At 40.9% G+C, this 17,076-nt stretch overlaps 1 protein-coding gene across 1 annotated transcript; it reads left to right on the top strand.

Moving 5' to 3' along the window:
- Positions 1-303: 303 nt before the first annotated feature.
- olfml3a (olfactomedin-like 3a) lies at positions 304-12,160 on the top strand (the record flags this gene model as incomplete). Its single annotated transcript, XM_079239326.1, has 3 exons — positions 304-414; positions 5,318-5,624; positions 11,376-12,160. The coding sequence occupies 3 exons, from the start codon at positions 304-306 to the stop codon at positions 12,158-12,160; spliced, it is 1,203 nt and encodes a 400-aa protein (XP_079095452.1).
- Between the last annotated feature and the right edge of the window lie 4,916 nt (positions 12,161-17,076).

The following is a 17,076-nucleotide window of genomic DNA, read 5'->3' on the forward strand; positions in this document are numbered from 1 at the left end:
TTTACTCATACAGGATAGAGAGAAGTAAGAGGCGCAAGGCTCCTCCCTGAGAGTTTGTGAAAACATTCCAGCAAAACGAGAGCGGTCAAAGAATTGGAAACCCTCAGAGCGGCCTCTTACTCTCTCTATCCACTCACCTTTTCGCAGAGTTTTGCCTCTATCACACGCTGAAGTCAAGTGTTTGGACATTCATGACGCTCTGAGTGCAGCTCTGCAGCAGCTCACATCAAAGAGGGAAACTTGAGGAATCCTCTGAAATCTGGGCAGACAAAGAAACTCAACGTCTTCATTGATCGGCTCACAATGAAGCCGCTGTTCGTCCTCCTCGTTTCCACTGCTTGGACTTTAATTGGAGCCCAGAATTACTACCAAGGTCTGATGGATTATCTGGAGAACCGATTGTTGGCTATTGAGGTAAGAAAGCTCTTCAGAATGACATGACAAATGACTTTCTATAAGTGGCAGCGCAGATTTCTCTCTACAGCCATTAAAAAATTACAGACACCAGTTGAGCGGCTCCTTTTCGTCCTCTCATTTGAATTTAATGTCTTAACTAATGCAAACCAATTAATGCAATCCCTGCCAGGCTCATCAACTTCGCAGAGGCCTCGGGGGAAATATCAGATGATGCATGCAGAGCTCTCCTTCTCATGCAACAAGCAGCTCCTGTCTAGCAAAGTTACAGTATCTATAATATTTAAGACAATGACACATTATTAATGAGTACAATCTCAGCTTTTGTTGCTGTTGTGGCCGAACACCCCAGCAACATAACAGAGCGTTGATATTCCAAGATTAGACAATGATTTATGAGGAAAACAAAAGATAGAACTACTGAGAGTTCAGTTTAGTGTTTTTGAAGCGATGTTAGAAGCTGATTTTAGTGTAAGGAGAAAACTTTGGTGATTTGTTGGCTTGAAGTGTGTGATATGAAACACTAGCTACACTTCCATTATATATTTTTTGCTATTTAAAAGTGATATTTGTAAGTTTTGACAAATATTGCTCATGACCTATCCTTGATAAACTAGGGGCATTTGGGTCTGGTACCGGATGTTGAGCTTGCTTGGTCATTTTTCAAGGAAAATTTTGAGAAAATTGTAAACAAACATGCTCCTCTAAGGAAACGAGTAAAAGGATGGGAAAACCCTTCGTTTTCCATCCTTCCTGTCTCCTGAATTGCCAGACATTATACATCAGCGCAACGTGGGCTAGAAATGGGACTTTCCTGGTGAAATAAATATTAAATAAAAAAAAACATTTGTGATTTGCAGGTGTTTCCATTGAACAGTGTTTGGTGTATAAGCCTCAGTTGTGGAGAGTTGTGGCTAATGCAAGGTAGCCACAAAACGTTATTTTGGGGTTTTCTACCTGCGGTGGAGAATTTGCTACGGCTTTTCGCAGCTTTTCACCCTCATCTTCTTTACTAAAACTCTGAAAGTTGCTGTTTGGTTCACATCGCGACATCTTTACAAGACATGAACTGGTCACGTCCCCCACATCACTTCCAGGGACTTGTAAATGCAAAAAAAAGTTACATTACAGTTTTGCGATACATTTCTATCTCGAAACATCTGGAAAACCCCCTCATGAGAGCGGACAAAATGTTAGCAATATTTGACACTTTTTTCAAATGTAAATGTTTCCATCAGCGGTTTTTCATTGTGTTATTTAGTTCTTATGTAATTCTATCTGTAAATGAAACGCAGATATAGACGGACCACAAACCAACCAATCTCTCAACTCATCAAATCTTTGTCTTTGACCAAACTGGTGAGCAGGGTTGGGAAACTTTACTGGGTTTTTGAAGTCAATACTTGTATTTTAAAATAAGTTGTTCAAGTATCTTTGTATGATGAAACATGAATTCTACATGTACTTTTAAGTTAAGTCACAAATGTCCTTAGCAGGAAACTTCTGTAATCACAGCATCAAACAGTAAAATCTACACTTGCATACAGACACGACTTTCCAATGAAACTCCCAAATATAAAGACATTCAAATGACACTTTTGACTGTATGTTTGCTACAAAACCTTTTCTATGGTGTTTAACAGAAAACTAGGAGAAAGAGAGAAGCAGTCTTTCATGTTTAGCACTTTATAAGCACTTAAGTTGTCACATAAATATGAAATGATGCGTGAAGTGTGGGTTGTAGTGACGAGTTGTCGACTTTACGCTTGATGTTATCGCATCAATCATAAAACCAGAAACACGTATAACATCTTCTGTTTCCTGTCTGGAATGAGAGACCAGTTTCATTAAGTACATCCTCCCAACTACAGGTGCTTCAGAAAGCTGAGACATGAAATCACCACAGAAGTGTCAGAACCACAACGTGTGTTACGCGTCAGAGTATCTCCCTCTAAATGAAACTAAAAAACAACCCCTGGCAAAACATCCCAGGTTGTCTCAGGATGAGTCCAATAATGTCTGATGAGGAACTGTGTAAGCAGTTTATCAGGTGTTTGTCAGTCAGGAGAATCTAGTTCAGCTCTCTTCAAAGACTCTTTTGACTCGGTTCATTGGAAGAGTTGGTTCTTTCGACGCCTTGTGATGGACTGGCGACCTGTCCAGGTGTACTCTGCCTCTTGTCCAATGATTACTGGGATACACTCCAGTCTGGAGACTCCAGACTGCAGCCCTAAACTGGACTAAGTGGTTAAGAAAACGGATGGATGTTTGGATGGATGGATGGATGGATGGTTGGTTGGATCGATGGATATTTAGATGAATGGATGGATGTTTGGATGGATGGATGGATGGATGGATGGATGTTTGGATGGATAGATATTTAGATGGATGGATGGATGTTTGGATGGATAGATATTTAGATGAATGGATGGATGTTTGGATAGATGGATATTTAGATGGATGGGTGTTTGAATGTTTGGATGGATGGATGGATGTTTGGATGGATGGATGGATGGATGGATGGCTCTGTATTTAGTTTCATTCTGCACTTCTAATGTAATCTAATTTAGCAATGATAAGTGGTTTGTTTGATGGTAAGCAATTTTTTATTCACATTTTTTTAAATAAAAAAAAAACTTATTTTTGTGTATTTTAAAATTAGAAAATATAATTTTGAATAAACAGCAGAAGACGAAACCACGCCAAGGAAATCCAGTATATAAAGACCTAAATCTGAGTGTTTTAAGACTTTCCAAAAAGACGCTAATTTCTCTATTTTTTTTCCACAATACTTGTAATTTAAATCTGACTTACAGGTCTCTTTGTGAATCTGGTCTTTACCAATACATTGCCTGTCTTCTAAGAGGCCTTTTCTTCTACACATGGTGGTCTTCGGGGCATTCGCACCAGGATAGTCCAGAGAATTTGGTCCGATTGAGCAGGAATTTCTGAAAGACTTCACACCTTCCTTTGCAGTTTAAATAGAAACCAAACCAATCAATTAAAGCAAACAAAACCGCCTGGTCAGCATCACATCGTTGACAAAACTGTTTGTTTTTTTTTACAGTGATTCTCTGGCAAACAGGCAGTTTTAATTACAGATTAAACATCATGTGGGTGGATTTTTATTTAGGGCAGGGGGTCCACATCAGACGAATCTTACTGTTCTTGGAAACGGACCAAACAGCAGCAGCTTTTCTCGAATGGAATAGACCACATTGTGTGTCCATCAACATAAAGCTTCATCTTTTCTAAAGATTTGTCTGTCTTACTCAAGAACTGATTCGTCTCGTTCACTATGAAGAATCGGCTCTGAGAGGCGGCTCATTTGAACATCACTAATGAATCCCTCTTTGACTCACAGCAAAGTACGAAGCACGAAGTTTCTCATATTAAAAGAATCTAGTTTCCTGCTTACAGATTGTTCATTGGGATGATACGACTTCATACCTTATAAATAGCTACTTCTACATTGGATTGTGGAGCTGATTTACTGGGTTTTTATTTTTATTTCACACCGTTTTGGCTAGACTTTCAACTTCCAAAGCTCTCAGTGGCTTTTCTCCAGTTTCCGTTCCAATATGCTGGCTCAACGTCTGCATTAAAATGAACACAGCAATTCATCAGCAAGCTTTCATTGTACTTTCATTTCCACAGGCCCACAGCAAGCGAAGAGGAGGGGGAAATGAAAGCTGAGGTGGAGCAGAAATTGGCGGAGGCAGCAGTTATTACGTCTCATTCTGAAATAACTCAGCTGTCAGTCTCACTGTGTCACTCACTCTGAGAAACACGACAATTTTCCATCTGAGAGGCGACGATGCTTTCATCCAAGCAGAGACACATTCCCCTCTGAGATTTATTGTCGGAAATGAGATTAAGAGTCAGCCGGGCTGGGCTTGCATCGAGGTGAATGCTAACGTTGCTAAGCTAACGCATGACTTATAAAACGATAAGGAATCATTCCGCTTCTTTGATCCGAATCAATTTGTTTGGCGCTTTTGCATGTCCCCAAATGACGCGGACTTTCCATTAAATGGACTAGAATTTGAATAAAGAAAAGCTGATGTGAATGTTGCCCTTAAGATCAGTTTCAGTCACCTAACTTTTAGCATTTTCTGAAGGAGTTTCCAGATATGCGTTTGACCTCATACGTCAGCTTCCATCACGCTTCCCCACACATTAATCTGAGGCAAATTGATCCTCACAAGATCGTTGAAGTTGATGAAGATTTATCCTGAGGGGAGATGCTCCAAACTTCAAGAGAATCTGTCTGGCAAGACATTTAACTTTCCACTCAACACATCTGCTTAGTGATGCTGAAGTCAGCAGCATCACAAGTCAGCACAGTACCAACAGAAAAAGATCTAAGTGAGTCGTACTCATCGCTGCAAACTGATAATATACAGCTTTCCTTCCCGCCTTCTCATGTCCTACCAGTCATAAACAAGCACATGTTTATGTGTTGTATTTGTATATTTGAAAGAAGGCTTGGTTCAGAGATGTGTTCACATATATTTGCATATTTGATGGACTGGGTACATAAGCAGGACGTATCCTGCCAATCAACAATCAAATTACAGATAGAAAACTTATCAAAGCTCAACAAAACGCGATTCATTTGCTCCATATATGGTTATAATATACAGCCTCATCAATTCTTAGTTTCTGCAACAGTTGAAAGTTTGACATTATTGTATGCAACGACCACATCTTGTGATCATCTTGGAGGAATAAACTTCTCCAGATGAAACAGTCAGACTGAGGAAAAAGATCCATCTTTCCACTATGGACAAAGTTTCCTTGCAACTTGTTGGCTCTGAACAGAGCAGAGTTAAAAACCAGCAAAATTTTTGTTGTTTTCCATGAATTTGATCCCTTGTGTTGCTCTCTCCACGGCTTACAGGACCGCATGCAGTTGTGGGACGAACAGTTTCACCGGTACCACACAGAGATGCTGGATTTTAAAAAGCTTACGGCTCAGGCTGTGGAGGGCTTGAGGAATGATCACCGCATAATGTTCAAAGACCTGGAAGGAACTTCAGCTCAGGTGGACCGGGTGGAGCGAGAGATGGACTATGTGGAGAGCCGGACTTCTCCGCGGGCCTGTGCAAACAGGGCAGACAAGGTGCTGGAGCAAGAGGCCTGGGGACTGCAGGGCAGAGAGGAAGAGGAGGAGGAAGATTGGGAGGAGCTACACTCCAGAGTCTCTGGTGAGCGATGGGAAGTGCAATCACACCAGCAAAGTGTCATGTGATGAGCTGCCAACTTTGGTTTTATTCATCGCTGAAGGCTCACAGTCAGAACCTATATAATGTGTAAAACATGCAGTTTATAGAAACACACATTACACACCCCAGCAAGGAAAACGCCTCCCATTTCACCAAGCCGCCGTCTCGGAAAAGCCATGCCTCTGGAAACTGGGAAACAACTAAAGCACTGTTACAAGTCATTTAGCAAAGCACTCTGAGTCTATGTGCCGTCAGGTTTTCCAGCTTAATGCAGCAGACTTATTCCAGCACAGCTTCTACCCTGTTAGACCTGCTTGTATACAACATTTATCTTTATAATCTTCACATCCTAAGGCATGTTGCTACTGAATAATTTACTCGGGCAATGCACAGACCTAAAGTCTGCTTGAATCGAGATGCTGGAAGTTGTAAGATCAGAGGCACGGCTAGAGGGATTGTCAGGGGGCCCTCGACCACCGTGGCCACCTCAGGTGATTGACAGGTCACTGGTGGAGGACAGAATAGTCTCTCCAGACATGCATTGATCAGTTCTTTGTAAGATTCCTAATTAGTTATGCTTTAAACATGTTGACATTAGCAGAACGAGTCCAATCCACTGGGGCCCGAAGCAGAATTACATTTACTTTCTGTAGCACAGAAAACTATACATGCACCCTATGTCTGAGGCAGCAACCTGCAACAAGAGCTGATTAAAGCAGAACTAATTGTTTTTAAACCATGAAAATTTCACGGTAGACACAACCATTCATGAAAACATCATAGACATTAATATTTTATTTCAAACCATTTTTATTTAAATCATTCGATGATTGATTTGTAATTTTCTTTTTTGATCATGTTTTGACATTTTATGTTGACTTGGGGAGATTTTTGGTGGCCCTAACCGCCTACTTATTTTATTGATGTTTATGAAAGAGATCTCATCCATGTGTACCGTTATCAAAGGCTAATCTAATGTTAGCATGGAGCTACATAGCAGTGCTAGTCTAGTTATATGCTAGCACTAGATTAGCTTTAAGCTAATGTGCGGAAAGGATGACATCTTTAGTTTCCAGTGAGTTCATTAGGAACTGCACTCATTTAGTATTGTCACATGAGAGCTGAAAATAAACTATAAAGATGCTCAAGGAGAACCTCCATGTTAGTGCTGACTAAGCTACCACCACCAGTTTAATTTAAATATGAGGCCTGTTAATCATATTTTATATGAATTGCAAAGTCATGTTGAATAGCATGTGCGGTGATGTCACGTGTGCCTGCATGCACAAACGTTTTTGTAAACATGCCCAAATAAATGTCTGTGTGAGCTCCCAGATGAGACAGAGACGTGGAGGTCTGTCCTTTTCTCTCGTGATCACAAACGGCTGCAGAAATGCCTACAAGGCTGCTGATTGATTTTAAAGTAGCTACAACACAAAAACATCGAGAAATATAGCCTGTAAATAATCTTAATTTGAGACCAAGATTAAGAATGAAGAGAAAAGGTAATGTGAACAGAAAGGATTTGTCCAAGACCCAGTGTCACCAGGCTCTACACCTCCCAGCATGGAACTAGCCTTGCAAGTGACTGTGGTCAGACAAGGATCCATTCTACCCCCACATTACAGTAAACCAGAAATGCACCAGGAGAAGCCACTGATCCTCCGAATATCACATCAAACTCCACATACTGTACCCCAAAACAACCAACTTACCTTTCTGTAAACCTTTATGAACTTGTTTCCACTTGGTGATCCAGATTATTAATGTCAAGATGTTTTATTTCTCATGTCTCTCTAATGCAGCGGTTCCCAAACTTTTTTTGTTGTTGACCTTTTCATGGTCAACAACAACGTCAAGCACCAAAGAAACAGACTAAGAAATGTGTCATTAGTTTAGTGGCTTTATTGTAGTTAACTATGGTTTAGACTGTGTCAGTGAGTTTTATTATCCATTCTTCTGCTTTAGTGTGAAACATTTTAGACCAGGAATCCCTGCAAACTACATCAGGTGGGCCGGGTTTTCAGTGAGACGGACTCTGCTTTAGTAAAACAACTCTGCTACTTAAGACAGTTGTGTGTTTTTTTCTAAAGTAACCAACAGGATTTTCTTTGTGTTCAGAATGAAAAGTCCCCAAGTGGTGTTGTAACTTGTTTGACTTCATACTTCATATTATTAGATGTAAAAATTTTGATACATGCAAAAGACTGTGGTCTCTCTTCATTACCCACATTGATTATTACTGTTACTTGACCATTACCTGGTCAAACAGGGGCAGATATGCTCCATCATATTCTCTTTTGTGAAAGTCTCTCTTGTTGGTTCGTCATCATTTCCTATTGGTACTTTTACAGATTTGTCCAGTGCCATAAAGCCCAAGTTTTATTTAGCTTTGCTGCGCCCACCCTGGGCCCGCCCTTCAGATAAGGAACTACAAATGTAATGCGACCATAGTTGCCCTGCAGCCATGAAGCTGCAGTGCTGGACCCCGCGCCACCCAAACAGCAGCCCCCAGACCAAACAGGCAGGACCCCCAACGTGCAGGATCCCCATAAGGAAAAAACTACAGTTAAAACCAGAAGTTAAATCACCTTTATGTCAGGCATGTCCAGCTCCGGTTCTCGAAGGCCACAGTCTTGCAGGTTTTCCATGTATCCCTGCTTCAAAACACCTGACTCTAATAATTATTACAGAACTTTACTGGCTGTTGGATCCATTTAAGGAAAGCCAGGTATATTGGATCAAGGATCCATCAAAAAACCTGCAGGACAGCAGTTCTCGAGGACCAACTTTGGACACCCCTGTTATATGTCAATGTATGTGTTAGAGAGAGGAACACAATCCTTTCTTTTATTCGCATATGCCCCCCCTCGATACTGTCTGCACCCTCTGGCCACCCCATGAATAAAAGTCTAGCGCCGCCACTGCGTAAGATCAGATTGTAATTCCTGGACAGACTTCATATTTAATTGCAGATATCACTCAGTGTGGAATATCAAATCATTGTGGTCCCTTTTAATCTTCTCACAAAGCAAATAAAAACATATTGATCATACAGGCTGGCTTAATGAGAGGATCAATAACACATCAAGAATTATGAAGGATCATAACGCTAGTAGTCACACACATCAAGTCAGAGATGGTACAATTCCAATAAAGCCTCCTTTCTTACTTGTGCATGTGCAGACTATGGCTTTGGAGGGACAGGAAACTGGCTAGAGGTCAGCGGTATTACTCTCCATGCTCATGTTCGCAGGAATGAGCTCTGCACATAGTGATCCATTGTTCTGGTTCACTTCACAGTCATTCACAAACTTGACTTCGTAGTGGAGAGCCAGCTCACATCTGCAAATATAAAGCTAATTTAGCCCCTGGACAAAAACAGGGTGAACGCGGCAGAGGCGACCTCTTATTCCTGCCTTTCTGAGGCTGTGTGGTGTTAGTCTTTTCACAGAGCACATCTTTAGGCTGTCTTTGAGCTGCACAAAAAATATTTCTCATTATGGAGCTCTGTCCAATTTAGAGACGGAGCTGCAGAGGCTGCAGGCTGTTTACGGTTTCAAAAGGCTGAAAAAAAAAATTACAGCTGAGTAATGGCACTTTTCGGAAACAGGCTGCAGGAACGACTTAATATAATCATAATATATAAAATAACAGTAAACACTTTTAGCTTTGTAATCTTTCACTGTTTGTAGAAAGAAACCAAGAAAGGTCCATCAGTCATACAGGAAGCAATTTGGCAGTAAAGTAGAGTCAGACGAAGACATGTTGGGAGTAATTTGCACTCACAGGCCACTTTACAACGCTAGTACTCGGTTGGACCCTGTTTTATCTCTACGACTTGTCTTATTTAAGATGTTGAAATTGTCTGTAGTATCCAGATCTCAGTACTACTTCATATGAAAACATACTTGGCTTGACATAAAAGTCCTTGACTCTTTAACAAGGTGTTGGAAAGATTCCTCAGAGACTTTGATCCAAACTGTCATGAAGCTTCACAGAGTTGCTGCACATCATGATAAGAATCTTTTGTTCAAAGCGGTTTTGTTGGGTTGAGATCTGGTGACTGTGGAGGCCGTCGTCATGTTTGTGATATGGTGCATCATCCTGCTGGAAGTTTCCATCAGAAGATCCCTCATAAAGGGATGGGCATGGTCAGCAGCAATACTCAGGTAGGCTGTGCTGGTTTAACTAAGTCATGTTGGTACCAAGGGAACCAAAGATCCACCAGCAGCAGCCTGCAGCGTTGATCCTGACGGCAGGATGGATCCATGTTGTCAGGATGTTTCCAGCAGATTCTGATCCTACCATGTGAATGTGGAGCTGAACTGGAGACTCATCAGACCAGCAACGTTTCTCCATCTTCTATTGTCCAGTTCTGGTGAGTCTGTGTGAATTTCAGCCTCAGTTTCCTGTTCTTACTGACAGGAGGGAACCCGGTGTGGTCTTCTGCTACTGGAGAACATCTGCTTCCAGGTTGGACCTGTTGTATGTTTATAGATGATGTTCTGCATATCTTGGTTGGAACCAGTGTTTTATGGACTTCCTGTCGCCTTTCCATCATCTCCAACCAGTCTGTCCATTCTCCTCTGACATCAACCAGATTTTCTAGTCCAGAAAAACTGCTACTCGCTGGATATTTTCTCTTCTTCAAACCTTCTTGGTAAACACTTCAGAGACCAGCCTCACATGAAGACACACCGACAGAGACCATGAATCTGGATCAGATGGTGAAGATATATTTAGTGAGATACGTATCTTTTGGGAGGAAAACAGAGAAGTCCTGTCCAAGTCAGACTGGGTGTATTGATGGACATGGTCTGATCACACACACATAACAGACACTTACACAGCAGAAACACACAAATCTTGGTGTACCTCTGGCTACGTAGTCGTCATACACGTCGTCATCTCCAGAAAGACACTCTTCCTGTTTTCTTAATTGTCACTCCTGTTTTATTCAGTACTTTCCACCGCAATGGTACTTAAAGGGGTGCTATTATGGTATTTGGAGTTTTCTGAGCTTTCTACAGTGTTACAGTGTTGAATCCTCATCAGACATGTAAACGACACTGTTTTTTTTTTTATCACCTAAACGCATGTTTGGGTTCGAGTTTAAGTTCCAGCACTCTCTCCGTTCGGTTTCCATGGCGACGAAAAACGCGTAGTTTTAGAGAGTTTTTTTCTACTTGGAAATCCTTGTGACGTCCCGGGGGATAAGGTTCTGTGATTGGTTACCTTCTACTGGTTAACAAGGGCATGTACAAATACATCAGGCGGGTGGAAAACGTGGGATAAAGTTATTTCCAACGATGGCTGGTGAGTTTACCAAAGAGAGACATCCTGCTGCATTCGTTGCTGTGGGTTGCTGTTTTCCACTTCGTTTTCAGGGTCTGATTCAGGTTCCAACATGTAGGGCTGTATGCTATGTGTTGACATTGTATTTTGTTTTTTTTTATTGAGTTCATATTAGCCTAATCCTTCTGTTTATGAGATGTTACAATGACGGCAATTTGTGACAATAACTCGATCAATCCCAGCCCTTCTGGGCTCAGAAATAAAAATAAATTAGCCTGAAATGCACATAATAGTTCCACTTTAATGTTTCACATGATGGTCTTTAGAACTTTGTAAAAACTGCACTGCTTTTTGTGCAGATAATGCCTCGTTCCATTTCATAATTCAGTTACGTAAAATAAAAATACTAATCTTCTCTTGTGTCTTTGTCTTCAGATTGTGTGGAAATCATCTCTGGCATCAGATCAGTAAAGATCCTGAAGAGAGTGGGCAGCCCCAAAGGCATGTGGACCAGAGACCCCAGGTCATCCAGAGTTTACATCTTTAATGGCACGTCAGGCGACACCATCTATCAGTTCAACTCTGTTCGTGACTTTTATCGCTCCATGGGAGCAACAAGCAGCAAGAACATCAATCTTCCATCTGACTGGAATGGTCTTGGGAGCGCTGTTTATAATGGATATTTGTATTACATAGAGAAAGAGACCAATACCGATGTGCAAGTCGTCAAATATGATCTGCTGAGTGGCTCAGTGTCAGAAACAGCTATGTTCCCAGTGGAAAGTCACGCTAGTCTTTACAACCTCAATCCAGAGACTGTTGCAGACTTGGCAGCAGACGACGAAGGTCTCTGGCTTCTCTATGTCCCCAGTGACAGTGAACCCAATATCAGCCTGGCAAAGATGGACCCTGCCACGCTCGATATAGAGCAAATCTGGGACACTCGTTGCCCTCGGGAGAATGCAGAGGCGGCTTTTGTAGTCTGCGGGACTGTCTATGTTGTTTACAACACCCGTCTGGCCAGCCGTTCTCGAGTTCAGTGTGTGTTTGACGTCAATGACTTGGTGATCAACGAAGAAGCCCCACTGCTCTACTTTCCAAGGAGGTATGGAGCCCACGCTAGTCTGAAATACAACCCAGAGGAGAAGCAGCTTTACGGCTGGGATGACGGCTACCAAATAATTTACCGACTGACTATGAAGAGGAAAGTCTTAGTTTAACAGCAGAGGAGTGACCGTTAACTGATCCCCAAAACATTTTCTTTAAAAAGGGATCAAAATATCTACAACAATGTCGCAATACCAGAAACGTGATAGTCAAACCACTAAAATCCTCCCTCTGCCAGGTACTACAGAGGCTGGGGACTTTGAGACTAAAGAAGTGAGCTTAGCAAGTGTTAGCAAAAAGAGTTAGCATAAATATATTTGACAAGAGACGGCTCCTCTATCTGTTTTTCAGGAAAAACAAGGTTTTGCAATGCAGACTTAAAGAAAACAAGTTTAACTTTTATTTATTGTAAAGTAATAAGCCTGACGTCTTGTCTTAACAAGTCACTTTTTTTCATGAAGGAAGCAAAGTAGCTAAATATGCTGCCAATGTTACCTGAGGCCACTTCTTCAGCTGAATTTCCTGTATCTTTTAAGTTGGAGTAAAGCAAAAATAAAATCAAATAGGGAATAGAAAAATGATGGAATTGATTATTTTCTCACACAGATGTATGGATTATTGGTTAGCCACCCAGCTAAACATGTATGATTCAAAACAATCAGTAATTAGAACTAACCTCGTACATATAAAACCCAGATTGACCGATTTCAGATTAGCTGAAATTAAATGCCAAATAGAACTTTTCACCAGGCTTAAGGTAATCCGACAATCTGGTGTGTTGAAGTTATGCAGTGGAAAAATAAAAAGAAAGAATTTACTAGCTTTGTCTGTTCTATTCTATTCTACAGTCATTTAGCAGATGCTTTTGTCCAAAGTAACTTACATATGTGTGAGAACAACACAAGCACAAAATCAAACAGTAGAGGAAGATGCTAGTGGACTGTCCAGTTTTTCTTTTTTTTTTTTTTTCTTTTGTTGTTTACTCCCTTCCCACCTCATATCACCTATGTTATAATACAAAGAATTAATACTATTATGTTTGTTGCAAAGAACTGGGCTAAGTTCTCCAACTTTCCAACAAATTTAATGAGGGACATGTGTGTGGAATGTGGAAACCTATGAAACACATTAATAACCATTCAGAAGTCAAGTAAGATCTTGGTGAAAATGAGGTTGATTTTAGATTTACATGAGACCAGATACGACAGTTCAGCAACGCTGATGAATAGATGTAAACGTTGGCAATGATACCTCAGTTGATCAGCAGGATGAGGACGGCAAAGTTAGTGAAAACCGGTTATTATCTCCACTGCCAGTGTGCCGAGCAGCAACCTCCAGTGTTTAAAAGTGAATCCACATGCAGAAGTGCCAAAAACTGCAGTTCCTCCCTCATCCACTAAAGGCGGTCAATTCCCATAGACTGCCATGTTAATAAGACCAACTTCACAGCAGAAATAAACATGTTTACAGTCTATCCAATGTCCGGTTCCACCACAAACTTTCGCCAGCTAGCAGCGTAGCCTTAGCTCACCTTTCTCTGTTAGCTGATTAGCTCCATTTGCTTCGTTAGCTCTTACCTACAGACAGGTTGCAGTTTGATAGACGTGAATCATCCACCAACATGCTCACAGCCCCCCTCTCAGCTTCATGTCTTTGCCTAGTTTTGTATTTTCCGAAAGTGACGGCACATGTGATGCTGCCAAGATGATGGTGGGAACTACTCAATGAGCTCCAATTAATTTTTCTTCTTTTTTTTTTGAGCTTCAATTCAGCTCTTCAGAAACTACAGGTGACATCAAGGAGGCACTTTTATTTACTGTTAATGGAGTTTGCTTACCAGTGTTTGCATGGGCATGCGTCTTTGTGAGCATGCAACCATGTACAGTGAGAAATTATTTCATTTATATAAGATAAATAACATCACTCTGTTTAGTTTTTATTTCTTATGAACGACACACTCAGATGAAGCCGGATGTTGCTGAGGCCAGTGTCTGAGTTGTGATACACAAAAAAGGCAATTCCACATTCTTTTTTGGGGACCTTTAGCACATTAGATCAGGTCCTGCTGGAAAAATACAAGACTTAGGATGTTTAAATCTGGACCCAATTATTCCACAAAGTGTGTTAGTTAATTGAAACAGTTCCTGATTTGGGAAACTTTTATTCTATTTATGAAAATGCATACAAGTCTCATTTATTTATGTATTGTTTGCATCTAGACCGCAATAAACCGATGAATGAAATATTTTGTCATCTTCTGGATGTGGATTAAGTTTTTAACAGTGTGTTTACATGGGGCGCTTGATGTGACTGTTCAATCAGAATCTGATCAATGGGAAAATATTACCATGTATTCGTCATTTGGATAATTTCTGGGCTGTTTGTTGTATCTTTGTGTGCATGCTTGAACCATGGGGGTGTTTAGGAAACATAAGTTTTAGGAAAGGCTTTTAAAAAACAGAACTGGAAATGTTTTTATTGGAAACAAAAGATTTTGCCTCTTTGTTTAAAAAGGAACATTACAATACCACATTCCTCCAAGAGAAAATCTTCATCTTGTAATGAATGAGCACACATTTCACATGTTAAAACCACTATAACTGACTGATTGACGACTGATCTCATCACTGAATCTAACATTCATGTGAACATGTCAGCTGGAATCTCTGATCAGATTGATTTCAGTGGGATAAAAGAAATGTTTGTCCATTGTGAAATTATGCAACTTAATTCTCACAGTGGATGAATCTTAGCTCAGTGGTTCCCAGACATTTTGAGCCACAACCTCCATGACAACACGTGACAAATTAGTGACTATCTGCATATGTCAGGTGGGTGATTCTGCAGCCATCCTCTAAATGTACAGTTGGATTTGTTTCACTGTTTAAATACACGTATATGAACAAAATGAGCTTTAAATAGCACCAAATTTGGTTGTGGTTGCATCAACCCTTTATCTGGCAGGGGCCCACCTGCGGGCCGTTGCAAAGGTGATGACACAGTCTTGTCCAAAAACCTTTTTTTGTTTGTTTGTGTGTTTGTGTGTTTTAACATCCCAGAAGAGAGGTCTCTCACAGCCCTTTGGATAATAAACAGTTAATATATATTTTATTAGAAAAGTATTAATGTCTTCCTTGATACAATAGCATCGCATTGATACCATATTTTAATCCTAATGACATGTGCAGTAGTATGTAAATATGAATGTCTAAGAGATTGTACAAAATTTTATATTAAAATTGCATAAATGGCCCAGCCATGGAGCCCTGATGGTTAGAGGGTTAATGTGTTGAAAAATTAAGATTTATCTCTGCAATGATGGTTTTATTCTGACAGCCTTTGTAAAAACCACATTTATTCAATAAATTTTGGGTGTAAATTTGATTTATATATATATATATATATATACACACACACTACTCACAAAAAGTTAGGGATATTTGGCTTTCAGGTGAAATTTATGGAAAATGCAATATGTTCATGCTACAGTGATATAATATCATAAAAGTAAGACATTTAAGTAGAAGGATGCACTACTGATTTCCTCATCTCAAAAAATTCATTCAACACAAAAGGTAACAACAATGGTAGTTACACCACAACAAAAAATTTGAACGTCTCAATATCTCGTCATGTGCCCTTGAGCATCAATTACAGCTTGACAACGACGTCTCATGCTGTTCACAAGGCAACTTATTGCCTGCTGAGGCATGGCATCCCACTCTTCTTGAAGGGCAGCCCTCAGGTCATTGAGGTTCTGGGGTGCAGGGTCTCGAGCCTCTACACGACGGCTCAGCTGATCCCACAGGTTTTCAATGGGATTCAGGTCTGGAGAGAGTGCAGGCCATTCCATTTGAGGTACACCAGTCTCCAACAGCCGTTCCCTGATGATGCGGCCTCGATGAGCAGGAGCATTGTCGTCCATGAAGATGAAATTAGGCCTGTGCTGTTCATGTAGGGGCACAATCACTGGATTAATGATGTTATTCAGGTAGTATGGGCTTGTCACTGTACCATTCACAAAGTGTAGGGCAGTTCTGTACCAAGTGGACACCCCTGCCCACACTGTAACACCGCCACCACCAAAAGCTCGCCTGGTGACAACAGTGGCTGATGCATAGCGCTCTCCCTGACGTCTCCAACATCGTTGCCGGCCATCATTTCTGCTCAGTGTGATCGACTTCCATCAGAGAACAGCACTGAGGCCCACTGGTTCCTCGTCCAGCGTAAATGCTCCCTGGCCCATGCAAGACGATGAAGCCTGTGCCTGGTGGTGTGGTCAGGTACCCGTGCAGGTCGTCTAGCACGCAGACCACGCTGATGGAAACGGTTTCGAATGGTCTGACGTGACACTTGGGTGCCTCTCACCTCTCTTAAACGTGCCTGGAGTTGAGTGGCATTCATCATCCGGTTTCTCAGGGCAGTGTTCACAATGTAGCGGTCATCAGCACGGGATGTGGCCAAAGGACGTCCACTTCTAGGCCTTTCTGTGACTCTTCCAGTCTCTCCATATCTCTGTTGCAACCTGCTGATGACACTCTGTGACACTCCAAGCTCAGTGGCCACTTCTGTCTGAGAACGTCCTGTTTGAAGCATCGCAATGGCAAGGGACTGTTGTTCCATTGTTAGGTGTCGTCTTGGTCTCATGATGTCAAAATGTGAACAGCATGATGAGGACAACTGTTTAAACACCAGCTCTAATTGAACCAGGACATTTATTGGTCAATTCAAGGATCACACACCTGCCGTGATTTTTGCCGTTAAGCTCCTTGTTAGAGAACAGCAACTTGTGCAAAATTTATTGAAACATTTAACAGTTGGACATGTGCATTTAAAAGCTTAGAGAAGATCACATTAAGTTCACCTGTACAGGTTTGAATGCATTTTAGGCGTGTTGTGAAATTTCACCCAAAAGCTGAATATCCCTAACTTTTTGTGAATAGTATATACATATATATATATATATATATATATATATATATATATATATATATATATATATATATATATATATATATATATATATATA

This window comes from Telmatherina bonti, assembly GCF_933228915.1.
Source record: "Telmatherina bonti genome assembly, chromosome: 4".
NCBI classification, from domain to species: Eukaryota; Metazoa; Chordata; class Actinopteri; order Atheriniformes; family Telmatherinidae; genus Telmatherina; species Telmatherina bonti.